The sequence below is a fragment of the Quercus suber genome, unplaced genomic scaffold (genome assembly GCF_002906115.3).
Source record: "Quercus suber isolate HL8 unplaced genomic scaffold, Cork oak 2.0 scaffold_84, whole genome shotgun sequence".
Lineage (NCBI taxonomy): Eukaryota > Viridiplantae > Streptophyta > Magnoliopsida > Fagales > Fagaceae > Quercus > Quercus suber.
The window spans coordinates 1,133,495-1,153,462 of NW_027069549.1; the positions used below are offsets into that span (position 1 = coordinate 1,133,495).

The 19,968-nt window shown below is 34.2% G+C and overlaps 2 protein-coding genes and 1 long non-coding RNA gene across 3 annotated transcripts; 1 reads left to right on the forward strand and 2 right to left on the reverse strand.

Annotated features, from left to right (window-relative positions):
- The first annotated feature begins 2,788 nt into the window (after nt 1-2,788).
- Nucleotides 2,789-12,533, forward strand: LOC136067765 (uncharacterized). The gene is made up of 2 exons (XR_010629181.1): nt 2,789-2,847; nt 12,383-12,533. It is a non-coding gene; the product is annotated as an uncharacterized LOC136067765 (long non-coding RNA).
- Nucleotides 12,534-18,051: 5,518 nt separating this feature from the next.
- On the reverse strand, nt 18,052-18,422 carry LOC136067757 (uncharacterized; the record flags this gene model as incomplete). Its single annotated transcript, XM_065774005.1, has 1 exon — nt 18,052-18,422. A coding segment is annotated over one exon (126 nt), but the record flags the coding sequence as incomplete, so codon positions are not given.
- Nucleotides 18,423-18,447: 25 nt separating this feature from the next.
- LOC112010653 (uncharacterized) lies at nt 18,448-19,178 on the reverse strand. Its single transcript, XM_024043004.2, has one exon. It carries the CDS (start codon nt 18,888-18,890, stop codon nt 18,693-18,695), a length of 198 nt encoding a protein of 65 aa, XP_023898772.1. The 5' UTR covers nt 18,891-19,178; the 3' UTR covers nt 18,448-18,692.
- Nucleotides 19,179-19,968: the final 790 nt, after the last annotated feature.

The window sequence follows — 19,968 nt, forward strand, 5'->3', positions numbered from 1 at the left end:
GAGATTGTGAATATTTCTAAATGAATATTCTTCTTTGTGAGAAATATGTCATAATACACCAAAGCGCAGTCCCTTATACACCTAATAAATTTTTTGGTAAAAACAAAAGAAAAAAGAACTCTAGTTGATATGATGAATGTCATAATCCTAAGTGCAATCACCTAAGTTCCTATTTGATATATGAGAAGAGGCTTTGCTTAGTATATGCTATATGCATAATACAGTTCCATCTCAAAGATATTTCAAGTGTTATGAAATGAGAAAGTGACCAAATGCTTATCATTTTAAATAGTGGGGGTGTTTAACATTTTGTAAAATGATGGACCAAAAAAGACTCATTAGTCAAAGAGCTATATAAAATGTATATGTAGGTTTTATGTAAATTCGTGTGTGTAGTTTATTAGACTTAAGGTCTAGTAAAAGAGTAAAATTAAAGGACATTGAATTTATGGAGATTAAATTCAAAGATGATTTCAAAGATACCCAAATACCTACTTAAACACAAGTAAATGACTCCAATGTTAAAGATTTAAATGTGGTTCACCAAGTGAACAAAAGTGGAGTCAAAGTGTGAGATATAAAAGGGATTTTAATCCAAATTTTATTTCATGTGAAGCTCTTGTTTACCTTGTTGAAGTTAATAAAAGTGTAGTCCTAAATAAATACCCATAGTATTCTTTAAGGGAAGTGATCCTAAAGTTTGAGAAAGTTTTGTGCTTCTAAAAGATGTAGTTGTCTATTGTAAAAGCTCTTAATGATAAGATAGACTCAATATTATTTATTAATAATTGGATCTTAATGGATCTACCTCTAGTTTCAAAACCAATTGGTTATGAGTGGGTATTAGAATAAGATATAAAATATTTTGGTCTAAGGTTAGTGGTAAGAGGTTTGAAACAAAGGGAAAAGATAGATTTTTGATATCTATGCACTAGTAACTATTTGTGTTAATATTTTGATATATTTAAAACCATTCATATAATTTTAAAGAAATTCATTATATTTGATTGTTATATTTTGATATATGTAATTATAGTGTGTGTGTATATGTGAATTTTGGAATGGTTGAAAACTCCAAATGTGGGGGTTTAGAAACTCAAATTGTGGAATTATGATATCCAAGAAGTGTAGGGGGATATAACCCTCAAAATAGTCATGGACTCGTAAGGATGCTAATGTGCATCAAAGATGTGCATGTTAAAAGTATTGAGAATTAACATCGAGGGATGTTAAATTCATTGTGATTAAATTTTGCTATGTGTGGTAGATGTCTCAAGTTTAATCAAGCACATGTTGTGATCCTATTTTGAAAGTACCTCTTTATGAAATAAAGATTCATAAAGAGAGTACAAATGAGTTCATTAATTGAACATTCATGGATCAATGATGAAATATTGGATTGTGTGTCTACATATAATTTGTGTATGCATCATAAAGATGTGTAGTGACTTTCTTAAATAGTAATCTTGGTAACGAAGTTTGCTTGAAAGACCTGTGGGTTTGTACTTCCTTAATTAATTAAATGAAAGTCTTTTATGAATAAGAATCAAGTAAAGAAATATAGTGGAGATGTGCACTGTATTAATCTCATTTCAAGATTTATGTTATCTCATTTTGTTGAGATTTGAGTAATCTTGTTGTGTTGAGATTAGTGTTTTCTCATTCTATTGGGAAATGTGTTATCTTGTTGTGTTGAAATTAGTGTTGAGAACTTGCTTCTTTGATTTTAATATCTTTAAAGAGGCAAAGACACTTTGATTCCAATATTAAATAAAGAGATTACTAGAAGGGCAGATGCACAGCTTGAGTTTGCTAGTGTATGAAGTACATGTTGTGTATCATGTATAGAACAAAACTAGACATTGCCTTCACAGTATATAGACTTTCAAAGTTTCTAAAACTTGAGGTTGATCACTAGAAAGTAATTAATTGTGATGAATACCTATTATATAGAGTATTCAAAATTAATTATATTATTGATGCGAGTGATAATACCCATGTTTAGTTAGATAATCACTACATGTGGGGGTGCAATATGTAAACATTAAAGAAATGAGGTGTATATCTTACTCTACTATAGAATTAAATTGAAAGCATTGATTATAATGGTAATAGCTTATAATAAAAAAAATGATTTTCTCAGAGATTCCTAGGTGTTGGTTTTGGTGTGTACAATATTTGGTTTTTTGGGTTTTTCGTATTGTATGGCATTCTTGAAAATTCATTGAGAATATTTTTAGTAGTAAGAAACAAAAGTGAAACAATAGTAAAAGGAATTGTAACTAGTTTTGAAGGTTTTAAATTATTTTGTTTAAATTACATTTGTTAGTTTACTTTGCTAATATGTGAATTGTGGTGATAAGTAGAGAATTGCAACTAGTTATGATATTTAAATACCATGAAATTTCAACAAGTTGAGATGATTAGTAAAGAATCTGTCATGCAGTCACATGAGAAAATTCAATAATTCAAGGCTTTATACAGTACTTAACTCAATTGAGATGATTTCTTTTCAATTTGTAAATAATGGAAGTATCTGTTTTGCCTAATTTATAGTGTAATGTACCAAGTTTCTTTGGTCAGTTTTCTTAATCCTCTTATACTTTTAAGGTCTATTTTGGAAGAGAATTATGGGTGGAAAAAGCTTATAAATAAAGGAGTTCGCACATTGAAGAAGCCACAATATTAGTTTATGTTTTTAGTAAACTATGGTATTTGGTCTTGCTACATTTTGAAAATACTACAATTTGACAGTGGGCATGATATTCTATTTTTGTTTCAGACTTTCAGTTTCCAGTGGGGAGGAGATGAAACCACTGAAGAGAATATATAGTGCACAATTATAAAGTATTGTGTTCTTTGTTAGTGCTTCTTTTAGTTACTATTTATCTATTTCATTATGTTATTTACCTCATTCGATCCCTTTTCTGTTGTACTGTATGAAAAAAAAATATATTTAAAGTTATTACTTGAACACCAAATGAAAAAAATTACAGCTGTATGTTTGTTTTGTAATTTTGTTTAGCAAGTCAATATATTGAAGTTTTGTGATACTTAATCTACAAGATTAGCAATCTCACAATCCGATTACGTAATTCTCAACTTAAATTACAAAAGGTATCCATCCATGACTAGAGGAACCAACTAAAGCGCAATTGCAATTTAATTCCGCTCACAAACTTGATTTGCATTGAGTATCTCATTTAAAACCTATAGTTTATCTTTATAGCATTACAAAAAATGTATAGACACACACTCTCTTAGAGAAAGAACATCATTATCAAAAACATCAAAACATTTCTCCCTGCATTCTCTCAATTTTGTTTTGTTTTGTTTTTTTTTTTTTCCAAGTCCAAGAAAATCCTCTCAGCTCCAAAAACTTTTTCAAATTAAACCCATTAGTTAAGAAAAGTAATTCTTATCTAAGTTCTGAAGAATAAATTCATTGAAATGGTTCATGGTCATCATGGACAGATTTTTTTGGAAAATTTCATTCATAATTGAGAAGTTTCTAATGCATATTTATACAGTGCAATTGGTTAGGTGGATTAGGTAATGATAATCATGAATTAACTAAAAATTGCCATAATGATTATTATTGCTTAAAAGCTAATCCATATTTAATATACATTTCAGTTGATTTAAGGATCATCTAAATCTATTATTGCTTAAATTCTATGAAATTTTTGTGGTTTTAGATAGTGCAATTGGTATGGATGCTTGACTTTTATACCCAACTTTAATGGCTACTGGCTACATTATAGTGATTTTTAGTTATTTAAGTTGAATATCTCTATTTATCCTAGCCGGGGACAAATGATTTATTATTTGGATAGAGAATAAAAGGATGATTAGTTATTTAAGTTGAATACTTCTATTTATCCTAGTCGGAGACAAATGATTTATTATTTGGATAGAGAATAAAAGGATGATTCAAAGAGCTAAAAAGATTGGATAGCAATAGATTGTGAAAGTTCAATATGGGTATGAAACACCCTTGAACGTTTAGACTCCAAATTACAAAATTACCAATTCAAGCTTAATATCAAACGATTAGCGTGCGGAACATGAATATAAGCTAAACACAGAATTGATAAACAATCTAAGCCAAATATAAACACATCCACAGCAGTAAATATAAGGCAAAGGTAAAGGAAAGAAGATACAAACACACGGACAACACACGATGTGTTATCGAAGAGGAAACCGAAGTCCTCGGCGTAAAACCTCTCCGCCGCCCTCCAAGCGGTCAAATAATCCACTAAAGAATGTAGTTGAGATACATGAACAGCAGAAGACCCTCCAAGCCTAATCTACCCAAGTACCTAAGCCCTCCAAGCTTCTTGCTCCAACGAGGTTACGCCGAACCTATTTCTTCTCTAGCTTCCCGGATTCCGCTACTTGACCATAGCATCAACCAATGTATATTGGTTCCTTTCCAAACTGCTTCCCAAAGCACCAAATGGACCTTCTCACAGACGTGGGTGTGGTGAGACAAGGGTTTGGTAAATGACCTCTCAAGGGTATGACAATGGAGAGGAAGAGAGTAGAGGAATTTGTAGAGTCTCTTTAGATGAAGATTGGGGATGAATCAATCTTGTATTTCTCTAGGGTTTTCTCTCACAAAATTCTCTCTGGAAGCTCTCTCAATATGATGGGTATAAGGGTGTATATATAGTAGGGTGAGAAGGGAATGCAAAACGTCAATTTTTGCCAAACAGGGCAAGTTGGCGACTTGATCTCGCGGCTTGGCCAAGTCGCGAAATCAAGTCGCGACGTAACGGCCTGGCCAGACTGGAACTTTTGTCCTGTAGCGTGACAGCTGGCGCAACCCTTCAGCTTCCCAGTGTGCCTCTCACGTGACTGCCTTTCGCGGCTTGCCAGTCGCGAACCACCCGCGAGTCCTAGTCGCGAGACTCTGTTTTTCTTGCACACTCTTGAGCTTTTCTTCACATCTTCTCACACACTACCCTTACAATTTTCCCACCTAAATACAGGGTTACTAAGTGCTAAATTACAAGCAAATTGGTCACAGAATAAAGCCAATTAGATGGTTGATTAAATTCAACCTTACAATCTCCCCCTTTGGCTATTCCGTGACAAAACCCTACAACAGACTCTAGACTTAAACGTGAGTTGGGAACAGTTGGAAAACTCACTCACACCTAACTCTAGATTCTGAAAAGCTCTTGAACATATGAATAAGTAACTCCTGAAACACAATAACATAGCAATATCATTGTACGCAGAAAACTTAATATGCATATGGAGCAAAATAAGCATGATCAAGCAAAAATGAACATAGGCATAAAAGCAATAATTCATGGCAAGATCAACACCAGTAGTCACTTAAGCAAAAGTGATTACTATGTTCATTCACACAAGGAATGAACATCCGGACATGCAAAAATGATAAACTCAATTGAAGAGAATCATTTGCAAGTCCAACACTCAACCAATGCATACAAACATATATGCATCTAGGAACAATCCTACAAGGGCACAAGAGTGTTGTACTTAGGGTAATGCAAAGCATTAACAAGTACCAAAACACAAAGCACAAAGGCTGCATAAGCAAAGTTTTTGCAAATACATGGCACAAACCATACAAGCCTACAATCATGCAAAAGTGCTAGAAACAACCCTCAAAGCTTACAAAAGCAACAATGGGTACAAAAGACAAACAAACAGTGCTAAAAGCTGAATAACATCATACTATATTAGTGCTGAAATAAATAAGTTGGATACAGAACAGTAAAAACAACTAAGGATAGACAAAAACAGTAAACACAAATCTGTTAGTTGAAATCTCCCCCTTTCGATGAGCTCTCCCCCTGCCAACAGCATCTCCCCCTTTTTGTCAAGGAATAGCTAGTCGTCACTATCTTCGAGCTTTCTTTGAATTTCATCCAATTGAGTTTGAATCGAAGTAAACTTCGTATCCCATCGAGAGTTGAGATGATGCAAGATAGAAGAAAAATTGGACATCTTTGAACTCAGCTCATGAACAGAAGCTACAATAGAGTCTAGTCTCTCGTCAGCGGGGAGTGAATTGGAGCGCGAGCCACTGTGGGACGCGGAAGCTTCTGTTTTGATTCCCTTCTTGCTGTGACCAATACTAGCGTTGAATGTGCGCATGTTGATTGGACATGGTTTAGCGCAGGGAACTTCGTTTTCAGACGGATAGATCCCTTTCCGCTTCAGAATCCGGGAGATGAGACAGCAAAATGGGATGCACATTCTTGATTCTGTTCTTAGAACAGTTTTGCAAAGGATATGAAAGATATGAGCACAGATGTCAATCTCGACATCAGAAATCAGATCATGAAGAAACAGTGCACGTCCGAGATTCATATACCCTGTGCTGGAAAGGGGATACAGGTTGTGAAACATGATGATCGTGAGCACTCTCAATTTTGGAGGAAGAGATGAAACACTGACTGAATTCCCATTTGAGGAAAATTCTAGATTGTCCCCAAGAGCTGCTTTAAGTAATTCTTCATCCGGATGAAAGTCATCATAGATTGGAGATATCCCAAGAATTGGCCTGTTGATGTGCAGAATCTCTGCTAGATATGCAGGAGAGACCGAGAAACTTTTTCCTCTAACCCAACACTTAAGTTCATCTCCTTCAATAATTGCATTTGCATAAAACTCTTTTGCCAGATCTTCATATGCATCATCAAGGTCAGAGAGAAGATAATTCCAGTCCTTGTGAGCAAACCATTGTGGAATGTTGGTGTCAAATAGAGAATGTTGGTCAAGGACTCTTTCAATCAGAGGTGTCGCCTTTTTGAAGAAATTTTCATGAGTCTGGAAGGCAGCATACGATCGAAACTTGGTGAGATCGAACACACCAGATGAGGAGCGAGCTCGCTTTGGTCTAGGAGAGAAATCGTCAATTTCAATGACATGTTCCGTCCCTTTGCTGCTTCCTCCTTTTACAGCTGATCTCTTGAATGGAGACATTTTCACTCTGCACTAGGATTAAATTCACACACAAACACCAGACGAGATAGCACCCATTATTAGCAATATGACAGTGTCATACTATGGATAATGAAGGAAACCCTAAACAATTGAAGTTGAGGGTCAAAACATGATAATGAGTGATTAAGCTACCAGCACCACAAACAGAACACAAGATAAAGGTGATCATTGCATGGATCAGCATATACAAGCAGTATGATCCGAAAATCAGAAACCCATGTTCAAACAAGATAAATCACAATAGACCACAACATCTTCACAAAACGGAAAAAAATTGCCCACATCAGAAAGTATGAAGGATAAGGAATAAAACCCATACCTTTTAGTTGAAGATTTGAGAGAAAGTGATGCAGAAATGGAAGATTTCCAGCAAGAAACACGGAGTGTTTGTGAGTGTAAAGTGAGGAAGACAATGAACAGTCAAACAAGGACGAGGGAAAACTGAAAACAATTTTAAAATTGTCTTGAAAATGCAAAACACGCGTTTTTCGCGACTTGTCCAAGTCGCCAGTAAGTCGCCAGATCAAGCCGCGAAACACTGTGAAGGTAAGATTCTAGAAAAATCTTCTAAGTGTTTTTCGCGACTGGAAGGTTTAGCCGCGAAGGAGTCGCGAGCTGAGCTGCGAAAATCTCTGAGTAAACCTCGCGATTGAACCTTCCACCCGCGAACAAGCCGCCAAAATGAGCCGCGAAAAGAGCAAAACACAAATTTTTCAAAAATTTTCTAAGTATTTTTCGCGACTAGAGTAGTAACTCGCCAGTAAGTCGCGAAAATCTCTGACTGAGCTCGCGACTGGGGCTTGCGACTGTGCTGACCCGCGACTTAGTCGCCAAAACAGGGTACCACTGTTTTTGAGAAAATTTCACAATTTTGGAAAAACAAAGTACTTTCCAAAAACAAAACAAAAATATTCAAAAATCTTTTTGTGTTTGTCCACTAAGATTGAGCATGTGAAAACACATTTAAACAAGTACAATCACACAAATGAATATGGCATTCGTTGAACATAGACTTGTGTGATGTGTGTGGATATCAAAAATGAGATAGTTCTTAGTCCAATGTGAAGCTTCAATGATCAATTCAATCAAGGCATACACAACTAGCACTAGATAATGTGACCTATCTCAATTATAGAAACATGCATATATGACCTCCCACAAGTACTTGATACCAATACTTTGAAGCTTTTCATTTGGCTCCATATTCAACATATTGTTTGCAACATTTGAGCAAAGAGAATCTCATTGTGAGATAGATGCCTGAAATTTTTGATATTTCAATTGATGAGTTAGCCTTTGGCTTTTTGAGCATCACACATTTTATTTTGGTCGCTTTCCCTTTTTCCTAGTCAAATACTAGTGTGTGCGACAGGCTTTTGCAGCTCTATATCTCTTTTCATTTGGAGATTTACATTTAGAGAGCTCTTTAAAAAAAAAAAAAAATAAAAAGTGGGAAGATATATAGGCATGAGTCTATGCATGTCTCAAGATCAACAAAATCATTCACTAATCATTCATGACAAGGTTGAAGATCTATTTACAACAATCACATAGATTTCAGAATTTCTTTCACAATGATATGAGTGCATGATAGACAAGCTATGCTCGTTAAATGCACAAAGCCATAAGTACAAAGGTACAGGGCAAAACATGCTTGGAGACAAAACTCAACAAAGTGATCAAACTTTTTGGATTTTCAACTTTTTATGTGTTTTTGGATTTTTGACACAAAAACAATAGAAGAAAGATTTAAAAAAAACTTAAACACAAACAAACCACAAATTAAACAAATGCTCAAAAACACAAAGCAACTAACCAATCTTATCCACAAATCATAGGAAGAATTGATGCATGGACACGTTATGATGCTTATGCATGAGTACCCTTTGTCACCCACACGTCACGTGCGTTTGGGGTGATATCCTTGATGGATTGGGTACGAGTGTTAGGACTTTCAAACCTCCTGTTGAAGCTCTCCAAGCAGGTGGTGAAGGCACCGATCATCTTCATCACGTCCGTCATTCCGGGATCATGGTATTGGCTCCTTGATTGCTCACCACCCCAAGACCTCAAGACACTTCTTCTTCCTTGTGACCGAGATACACTTGCATTGTTGTCTGCTCTTAGCTTTTGACAGTTGGGTCTAGTGTGTCCTTGCAGTCCGCAATAGTGACAAATATAGTTTATTCTAGGACCCTGCTGCTGTCTTGGAAGAGATCTTCCTCTAGCTCCAAATCTGACTTCAGATTGATTTCGGGACTTGTTGAATTCCCGTTGATTTGCCACATTCTGTTTCTTCTTGACCTCAACTTTCTCTGGAGTAGGCTTATCAACAGCCGTCTCATTGGTTTTTACAAACTTTACTTCCTTGGTGACTTTGGCTGATGAGCTGCTCCCTCCGGTATATCCCAACCCGGACTTGTCTGAGGCATGTTTTTGGGATGAAATAACATCATCTAGCTTCCTGGAGGAGATCCTATCTACCTTGGCATGAGATTGTACTACCTCTTGCTCAAGGAATCTCACTTTAGTGTAAGCTTCTGATAGCTCACCATTAAGTGTTTCAATTTCACATTTTGCCTCCTTATATCGTGCCAGGAGACTTTTGTAATCTTCCTCAGCTCTCTTCATCTTCTTGATGGCTGCATTAGCCACTTTAGCATATTCACCGGTCTTCTCAAGGAGCGAGTTGTAAGTCTCTTGCAATCCCACCGTTTCTCCAACTTCCTCATCTTCAGACTCTTCGACTATTCCCATAGACTCCAAATCAGAATGTTCCCCAAGCTCTTTTACAAGTGTACCCAACTCATCCAAAGTCTCCACATGTGCAATGGTCATGAAAGCGGAGTAATTTCCTTCTCCGTCACAGCCATCTTCAGAGTCAGAATTTGATGAATCCGCATCACTCTACGTTGTGGCATAGACCTTTCCTTTTGTTTTCAAATAATTGGGACATTCCTTTTTGAAGTGTCCATGTCCATTACACTCGAAACACACAATGTCCGAGGAAGATTGAGACTCCTTCCCTTCTTTCCTCGTGAACTCTTTCCTATCACCTCTTGAAGATGAAAATTTCCTATCATTGAATGGTTTTCCACTGTTCTTCATCTTCAGGAATTTTCGGAAGTTTTTCGCCAGATATGCTACTTCCTTCTCCACTCCATCTTCTTCTGAAATATCATGAGATGCTACTCTCTCATCAATTGTTTTAAGAGCAAGTGATTTGCTCTTCTTCTGTGAGGGCAGGGACAATTCATATGTCTGCAGAGAACCAACCAGCTCTTGAACCTTGATGTCGTCAAGATCCTTGCTCTCTTCAATGGCTGTAACTTTGGGCCGGAAAGTTTCTGGTAGTGACCGGAGGATCTTCCTTACAATCTTTGAGTCCTCCGTCTTTTCTCCCAAGTTAAATTTACCAACAACCACTTCGTTCAGTTTGCTATAAAATGAATCAAACGACTCTTCCTCACTCATTTTTAACTCCTCAAAGCGAGTGGTCAGCATTTGAAGTTTTGTGTCCTTCACTTTCTTAGTTCCCTCATAGGTTGTCTCCAGAATTTCCCATGCTTCCTTAGCAATGGAGATGTGAGAAATCCGGTGGAATTCTTCTGGAGAAACACCGCAGAAGATAGCATTCAATGCCTTGCTATTTGCATTTGCTGCTGCAAGAGCATCCTTATCCCAATTTGCCTTAGGAGCCTCCGGTTTAGTCCAACCTATATCAACTGTATCCCACACAGTCTCATCCATAGAACACAAAAACGCCCTCATTCGGACTTTCCAAAATGCATAATTATTACCATCAAAAAATGGTGGAACATTGAGAGATTGAGACCTATCCATCTCACAAAGGGGTCAAGGATCACACTCAGGTATTAAAACCACAACAAGTGCACCCGCTCTGATACCAATTGAAAGTTCAATATGGGTATGAAACACCCTTGAACGTTTAGACCCCAAATTACAAAATTACCAATTCAAGCTTAATATCAAACGATTAACGTGCGGAACATGAATATAAGCTAAACACAGAATTGATAAACAATCTAAGCCAAATATAAACACATCCACAGCAGTAAATATAAGGCAAAGGTAAAGGGAAAGAAGATGCAAACACACGGACAACACACGATGTGTTATCGAAGAGGAAACCGAAGTCCTCGGCGTAAAACCTCTCCGCCGCCCTCCAAGCGGTCAAATAATCCACTAAAGAATGTAGTTGGGATACATGAACAGCAGAAGACCCTCCAAGCCTAATCTACCCAAGTACCTAAGCCCTCCAAGCTTCTTGCTCCAACGAGGTTACGCCGAACCTATTTCTTCTTTAGCTTCCCGGATTCCGCTACTTGACCATAGCATCAACCAATGTATATTGGTTCCTTTCCAAACTGCTTCCCAAAGCACCAAATGGACCTTCTCACAGACGTGGGTGTGGTGAGACAAGGGTTTGGTAAATGACCTCTCAAGGGTATGACAATGGAGAGGAAGAGAGTAGAGGAATTTGTAGAGTCTCTTTAGATGAAGATTGGGGATGAATCAATCTTGTATTTCTCTAGGGTTTTCTCTCACAAAATTCTCTCTGGAAGCTCTCTCAAAATGATGGGTATAAGGGTGTATATATAGTAGGGTGAGAAGGGAATGCAAAACGTCAGTTTTTGCCAAACAGGGCAAGTTGGCGACTTGATCTCGCGGCTTGGCCAAGTCGCGAAATCAAGTCGCGACGTAACGGCCTGGCCAGACTGGAACTTTTGTCCTGTAGCGTGACAGCTGGCGCGACCCTTCAGCTTCCCAGTGTGCCTCTCACGTGACTGCATTTCGCGGCTTGCCAGTCGCGAACCACCCGCGAGTCCTAGTCGCGAGACTCTGTTTTTCTTGCACACTCTTGAGCTTTTCTTCACATCTTCTCACACACTACCCTTACAATTTTTCCACCTAAATACAGGGTTACTAAGTGCTAAATTACAAGCAAATTGGTCACGGAATAAAGCCAATTAGATGATTGATTAAATTTAACCTTACAGATTGGTAATTGAATTAAAAATTGGCATACATAATTATGTTAGAAATGCATTAGATTTAATAGATGGCTTGGTCAATTAGGAATCACACCAAAGCTCTAGATGGAGTTAGATATGTGTGTGTGTGTGTGTGTTACATTTGTGTTTTAACATTTGGTAGCAATACAATGCTTACAGCAGAGCTGTTTTTGGGTTTGATTAACTCAAAGATATGTAACTATAAATATCTTTCTTAATTGTTCAATGATTGATGTCCAAATCAATTGAAAACAATTATAAAGAATTAGGTAGATGGTAAAGAGTAAAGCACCCTACAGTCTACATTGCTTTATACCAAGGAAGGGATTTCAATTGGATTAATATGCATCTTGCAGGAAGTACAAGGATACAAAGAGGAAAGCTTTAAGACAAATAGCTCAAACTCAACAACAAAAGTAAGATGGAATATTGTATGCAATTATTATGATGTACATTGAGGATATTTTTAGTGAATTATGAAGTAACTATTCAATTTATTTGTTTTTATTTTCTGCAAAAAAAAAATTGTCTAACAGTATTTGGAGTTATGGTAATTTTTTGTGGTGTTAAAGTGATAGAATGACTTTCTATATAGAAAGTAGACACTTCTCTCTACATGGTCTAAAATTTTGTCAGTTGATGCAGTCCTAGCAATATTCTTTTGTTTTTAATTAATTTTTTAAAGTTTCTGTGAGACTACTTACTACTGTAGTCTGATGTAATTCATTACTACTGTAGGATTTGAATTTCATGATCTTTTAATTATTAATTATTGTTAGTTGAAAACACCGATTCTTGCTTCTAGCAAAAACAAATACACCTATTACATGCTTGAGTGCATGTGTGACGAAGAAAGACGATTTTTTATTTTTATTTTTGGGTCTATTTCAAATTTTGTTGAATGAACAAGAAATTTCTAGATTAAATTTCATAGTTTTCTTTCTTGCAAGTTTTTTTTAAAAAAAATACTTTTTTTGGTATTATCTAATTATAAAATGTTCTAATTTTCACTTACAATTTACCTTTTGTAATAAATAAAAGTGTCCTGCACATTGTGCGGGTTATAAGCTAGTTACAATAGTGTTCTAGTATAGTATGTGATTTCCTTGACCCAAATGTAAAAGGCTTCGGCCTATCCGTCCTCAGAAAAGACGCAAATACATTAGAGCTTTCAGAAATTGCGGCCCACGCTGACCCATCATGATTTAGAGGCCCATTGACAAAATATGGTTGCAAAAACGGCCTGCAACCCATTATTACAAATTTACAACCACCTTCTCTTGGCCCGCAATGCTGAAAGAATCTCATTTCCACTCCATTGTGTGTTTATGTTTGTTTGTTTCTAAAAATAAAAAATAAAAAACTGATTCATTGTACTTTCAAGAAAATAATTTTAGCTTTTTATGATTGAAAATAAACTATATATTTTTCCAGTTTTTTAATATATTTTTCCCTTTTCCAATTTTCATTAGTATGTGAAAAAGTGGCTCACTCAATACTTGAGAAATTATTAAGTCCTCCTACTGGGCCAAGTTAACCTTGCATAGTGGTCCACCCAATAAAAGAATGCCATCTAGTTAAATTGTTGTCATATGCTAGTCCAATTTTTTGAATAACATGTACCGTTTGTTTCAAAAAAAGTTAAAAATTTTCATAAAAATAAAAATCAAACTAATTCTTTCAAGCATTTCTCAATTTGATGTGAAATAAAAAAAAAATTTAATTAAAAAAAGTGTAATGTTGCTGTGCTACAGGTACTACAGGAATTTTGAATAATTTTCCTTAGGTGTGAGTAGGTAGTTGGGAAAATTATCTTATGACGCGAGTTTCACAAGACCTCTCTCTCATAACAGGAACATGTATGATCTCATCTATTGTGAGAGAGTAGTCTTATGAGATACTCTCTTGAGTGGGTGGTTGATTTGGTAGAAGTTTTGAGATTTTATCTAAACTTACGTTTTACAGAATTATTATGAGTGTTTATTAGGAAGCCAATGTTGTGATTAAGAAATCCATTTCTTTTTTCATTCCATTATGTTTGATTTGTAATAAATATTGCATTAAAGTTTTTGACTCTCCATTTGGATGCCAAGAAAATAATGGAAAGAAAGAAATTGTGTGAGTGTTTTTTTTTTTTTTTTTTTAATAGAATGTTTAGATTTAAAAAAATTATTTTAGCTTTTTAAAGTTATTTAATTGACTTAGCTAATTAACTGATAGCATGATTTTATTGGTCCAACTAATACATATGACAAGCTTAGGTAACACTGAATCGCTACCTTAGCAATGGGATTGTAATGAATGACTTGAATCATACATGACAAGTTTAGGTAACATTTAATATAAAATGCTTATTTTTCTCTTCATATTTCTATTCCCAGTGTGAATTACTTGTAATAAAAAAAAAATTTAATTTCTTCTTTCCACTCTTTTTTTTTTCTTTTTCTTTCTTCCCATAAGTTTATCCAATTACTAAACAAAGCCTCGAATGATCACTAATGTTTTATATTTAAGATAAAAATTATTGTTTGGTTAAGACTTAAGATTAGAGCATTTCTTTTCTCAAAAAAAAAAAAAAAGATTAGAGCATTTCTGCCCAAGACAAACTTCTTAACGAAAGTTAGAAGATCCAACTTTTCCATTGATTTATTATTATAATTGTCGATATTCAACTTAATTTTTATTGTTATGGCCTATGGGAAGTCCTACATTGCTTCTAAGTTCTAATAAATGATCAAATACGCTACCTTTAACTTCTAAGTAGCCAGTCATAGTCTATATTCTATATTTATGACAACTGACTTTTAAAGCGTGGAGAATTTGTGCCACTCTTTTCTAATTCTTAATCCATATGGAATGATAGAGAAATTTATTATATATAAAAAGATAGAAGAAATGTTAATAGCCAAATTGTCAACTTAATTAACATGGTCATCAAATGTGATCAGTATACTTTTTATAATGAACAATAACAGGTTTAAGCAAGAGTTATTTCCCCTAATTAAGCACCACGCTACTCTCTGAAAAAGTGGGTTTTGCTGTTAGAAAATCTATTATACATTGGAAGAATGATTCTTTTACTGTAATATTACTTAATTGCTTCTTCTGCTAGATAAATGAGCAACAGTAGTAATTTTATAGTTAGTATAAATTTTACTACATATTTATATAATATATCTTAAGAATATAATCTTGCGCGAGACTCTAATTAATTAAAATAGAGTTGAGATTGTGTCTAGTGCATCAATTACACTTGACACGTTAGAATGTGAACATATATCCATAATTCAATGTGCCTAATGCATTAATACACCAAACACCCTATAAAAAAAATTTAAAATAAAAAAAAAAAAGATATATATGCTTCAAAAAAATTAATAGATTTTTTTTTATAGTAATATATACCACTCTAATCAAGTAGATTGAGAGCAATTGGCGCATTCCACAAGATTCTAGTGCTATGAACATCTTGAGATTCCGTTCATATTGTTCTCAAAATAAAAAATCAGGCAAATTCAACTGGTCAATCTTTCCTTACAAATGTTGAAAAGTACACATACGACCTAGATTAGAATTCACACTACTTTTTTTTTTTTTTTTTTGGAAATCGAAACTGACAAGAATAGAATTCATGCATGTCAATACAAGAAAAATGAAAGTGTTCACACTACCCAAAATTCTTTGCCCATTGAGCAAAGAGCCAAAATCACAATTCACAGTTCCATTTTGAAATTAGAAACGTCATTTAGTTTAGGCTCAACCGTGCTTCTTCAATAAGACAATAAAATGTTAGGTTCCAAGTTCTAACTTCTAACAATTCATTTAGTTGATTATTTTGCTTCAATCCTCATTATAGTTGTAGATTCTTTTTCACATTATGAGAGTACATGTGAAAACGTCTCTAGCTTCCAACGATTTCCTTCTTCTTAAGGAGTAATTCTCCACCACTAGAGGTGCCCAACTATGACTTCGTAACTAATAGTCCCTATCAAATGGTTGTCTTCTTATTTTATGCCACCCGATCTTTATGACAATGATAGTTTGACAGTTGTGATTCATAAATTTAATCTTTTATCAAATTAAATATACATTATTATTAAATAGATATTCTGTATATTTATATTTTTTTATAATAAAAAATATAGTTACAGTGAAGTAGTCCCTCTCCATTTAAAAATCTAAACAGTTTTTTTTTTTTTTTGGTTATATCATTGTCTCGATTTTAGATTTAGCAATGGTAACATTTACTTGAACTAAGGGAATAAAAGGAAATTAATTTAAAATATGTCTCATTTTGACTATTAATAAAATCTGCAATAATATTAGAGCGATGGAAAATTATTCATACTACACAATTTTACCAATTTAAGGTGCAGCCATGCCCCTCCAGTCTGAATTTGCTTGCTGGTGCAACCCTCCCCACCCCACCCAATCATCAACTTTAACGGCTTAGATATAAGTGTAACTGGGACACTATGTTCCAATACACATATATACTTGTATCCCTACTTTCCTCTTAGGTTGTGTTTGACCTTAGCTAAAAAATACAGTTTTTTATTATTATTATTTAGCTTATTTTTACCATTTTATTTACAGTACTTTCAATAAAAAAATTTCAGTTTCAGCTAAAGAAGTTATTTTCAAACGAACTCTAAGAGTCTTACTTAAATGGAACCAACTAGTCTACCATTCTATACACTGGACTTGTTGAGATTTAGACACACATTAAGTAATTGTCATGTATTCATTTTTCAAGATCTAGAGCATATCTGTACTAATACCAACCTTTGCATCAATCAAATATTTTGTTTTAGGTAAGTAACCCTAAAAGTAAAAAAATCCGAACAAATCTGATTTTTTTTTTTTTTATGATTAAATAAATACTTTATACTTTCTCTCTCTCTCTCTCTCTCTCTCTCTCTCTCTGGATTCAATGTACGTTTTGAAATATTAAAAAATTATGACCATTTTAAAAAAGGAACCCTTAGATATAGTACTGTCAGTACATTAGTCAAATTAGTTTTATTTTTCTTTTTTTTATAGGTAAATAATTTTTTTTTAATTAAACGAGTACTGTCTCTAGGAAAAAAAACAAATAAAGTCTCCCATTGGCTGGGCTATCAACACGTGTGATTCATTGGTTACGCAACACATGCAAACGCTGACCCAACCATTATTGTAACGGTCCAATGGACTGCGGGGGCATTAGCATTTATCAATCAACCATAAATATTACAACGACCAAAGTACAACAATTCAGGAAAAAAAATTAAAAATTAAAAAAAGAGGCAAACAAGTACAAATCTTTCTACTCCATATCACATAAATCATATATGGGGCCGACTACACCGGGTTGGATTTTGATTAGAAAATATTTTTATAAATAAAGTGATCATCTTTTGGTTCCCATTATTACTAGGGATTACAATTAATGAAGATATATATGCAGGTTGAATTATAGGTATTCCATACTCTGTTTGGGACAGATATGAAAAAATAAATAAATAAATAATAAGATTTATTAGAATAACTAAAAATCATTTTATTCCTTTAAATTAGGAGTTTTAAGGGTTTTTTTTTTTTTTTTGGGGGGCAAAATTTTTGGATTAAAATAACCAACTTCAACTCCAAACTTAAATGATCTAGTTTTTTTGGAAAAATAAAAAATAAAAAATAAAGAGAGAGATATTATTTTCATACCTAATTCATATTGTTGTCCTTACTTGATAATCTGATAGCTACACTAAAGAAAAAAAAAAGTATTTGAGCCCATGATGTTTTTGTTGAAAAAAAATGAGGAGGTGACAAAATTGAGTAACAAGGATTATGGCTTAATTCTTCTTGTTCAATTAAGTCGGAAGGATTAAATAAATAAATAAAAAATGGAGTAATTCAGTACTAATTCTTTTTGCTTAAAAGAAAAAAAAAAGTAATTCTTAATAAACTATTCTATAAATGTAGATACCAAACGCATTATCTCCAACATATTTCCTAGTTAAAAAAAAAAAAAAAAAAGCATCAGATATATGTAATCAGGAAGAAATCCTTGTTTCTTATATATAAGCCAATCCGAAACGGTTCCAAAATGGTTTCAAACCCTTGTGTCGTTTTCTTCTCCAAAGGTTTCGAAACCTTAAAAACAAAAACACAGAATCGGTAGGCACAACAAGACCACCACCCACGAAACGAAACAAAGATAAAACCCACAAAAACAGCAAATTAATATGTATAGTTTAAACTTAAATTAAGCACATATACAAGGTATGAATATTAAGAAAGGCTACGCTTCCCAGGTTGATCAGCTACCTTGAGTGTCTTGTCAATGAGCTTTCGAGCCTTCCTGCTACGGATCTCAACCTTGACACTCGAGCTCTTGTCCATCTTCACGTACGGAAAAAAAAAAAAAAAAAAGCATCAGATATATGTAATCAGGAAGAAATCCTTGTTTCTTATATATAAGCCAATCCGAAACGGTTCCAAAATGGTTTCAAACCCTTGTGTCGTTTTCTTCTCCAAAGGTTTCGAAACCTTAAAAACAAAAACACAGAATCGGTAGGCACAACAAGACCACCACCCACGAAACGAAACAAAGATAAAACCCACAAAAACAGCAAATTAATATGTATAGTTTAAACTTAAATTAAGCACATATACAAGGTATGAATATTAAGAAAGGCTACGCTTCCCAGGTTGATCAGCTACCTTGAGTGTCTTGTCAATGAGCTTTCGAGCCTTCCTGCTACGGATCTCAACCTTGACACTCGAGCTCTTGTCCATCTTCACGTACGGCTTCTTGTTCTTCTTCAGAGCTCGAACCTTCGATTTTATCGTCTGTACCAAGCTCTCCAATTGGTTTGCCATCATCAAAATTTCTCTCTTTCTTTAATTTCTCAGATTTGATTTGGGATCTGGAAATGAAGGGAAGTGAAGAATTATTAGTTTCTGTCTACAATGGTTGCATTTTGTATTGTTTGGTCAGAAGAGTCAGCAATGAGTGCTGCGAGAGCTATTGCTTTGCCTTCGGCTCGCTTTGGTTTTTGTGTGACTGAACGTGTTATGTTGTACTTGTTGGTTATGACTCTTTTGTATGTGTGAAGTGGTCAAGCCCTGTTGCTGTTCCTGTTTATATGCACTCAGATGATTAAGATTAACAATGGGCTTTGTATTTGAGATAATCTCAAGCTTGCCCCTCGCCCTTCATTTCTGACTTTCTGCTAAATTCTGATTTCATTACCTCTTTTTATCTTTTATTAAATTAGTAGATAAATTTTTTTTTTCTTTTTTGAGAAACCAATTAGTAGATGATATTGATGGGAATGGAGAGATGGAATTTGAATCACATAAATTAGGGCATCATAATAGGTGTCATTGTCACCATTAATAGGCTACTTAAGGGGCTTTAGGTGTAATGCATAAAAATTTGATGATAAGGATTTTTTTTTTTTTTTTTTGAGAAACGATGATAAGGAATTGAGAAGAAGAGTTTGAATCACATATATCAGACACCATAATAACTGTCACTATCAATAGGCTAATTAAAGGGCTTTAAGGTGTTATTGCTAACAACATATCTTAGTTGTACTGGTTGGGTTTATGATAAATTTATAAACGATGAATTTCTTTGTAAATTTTATTTTAATAATTATTAAGTTGACAATTTAAATAAACAAATATCAGTTATAAGTTGATATGAAAATCAATAATATCCTTTTAAAAAAAATCAATATATATTGTATGGAAAATATACACACATTATATTCGGTGCCATAGCTGGTAAATATATATATATATATATATATATATTATAAATGTAGATTACAAACTTAAATTGCATGTATTTTTCTTTTAAAAAAAAAAAAATTGAATACTCTAAAAAATATATGTTTTCTATAATTTAATGTATAGAACACGTATAAAATGTTTTTAGTACCATACTAACAAA

What these genes read in the sequence shown, in the direction of transcription:
- LOC112010653 (XM_024043004.2), bottom strand. Translation starts at nt 18,890, where the DNA reads ATGATGGCAAACCAATTGGAGAGCTTGGTACAGACGATAAAATCGAAG.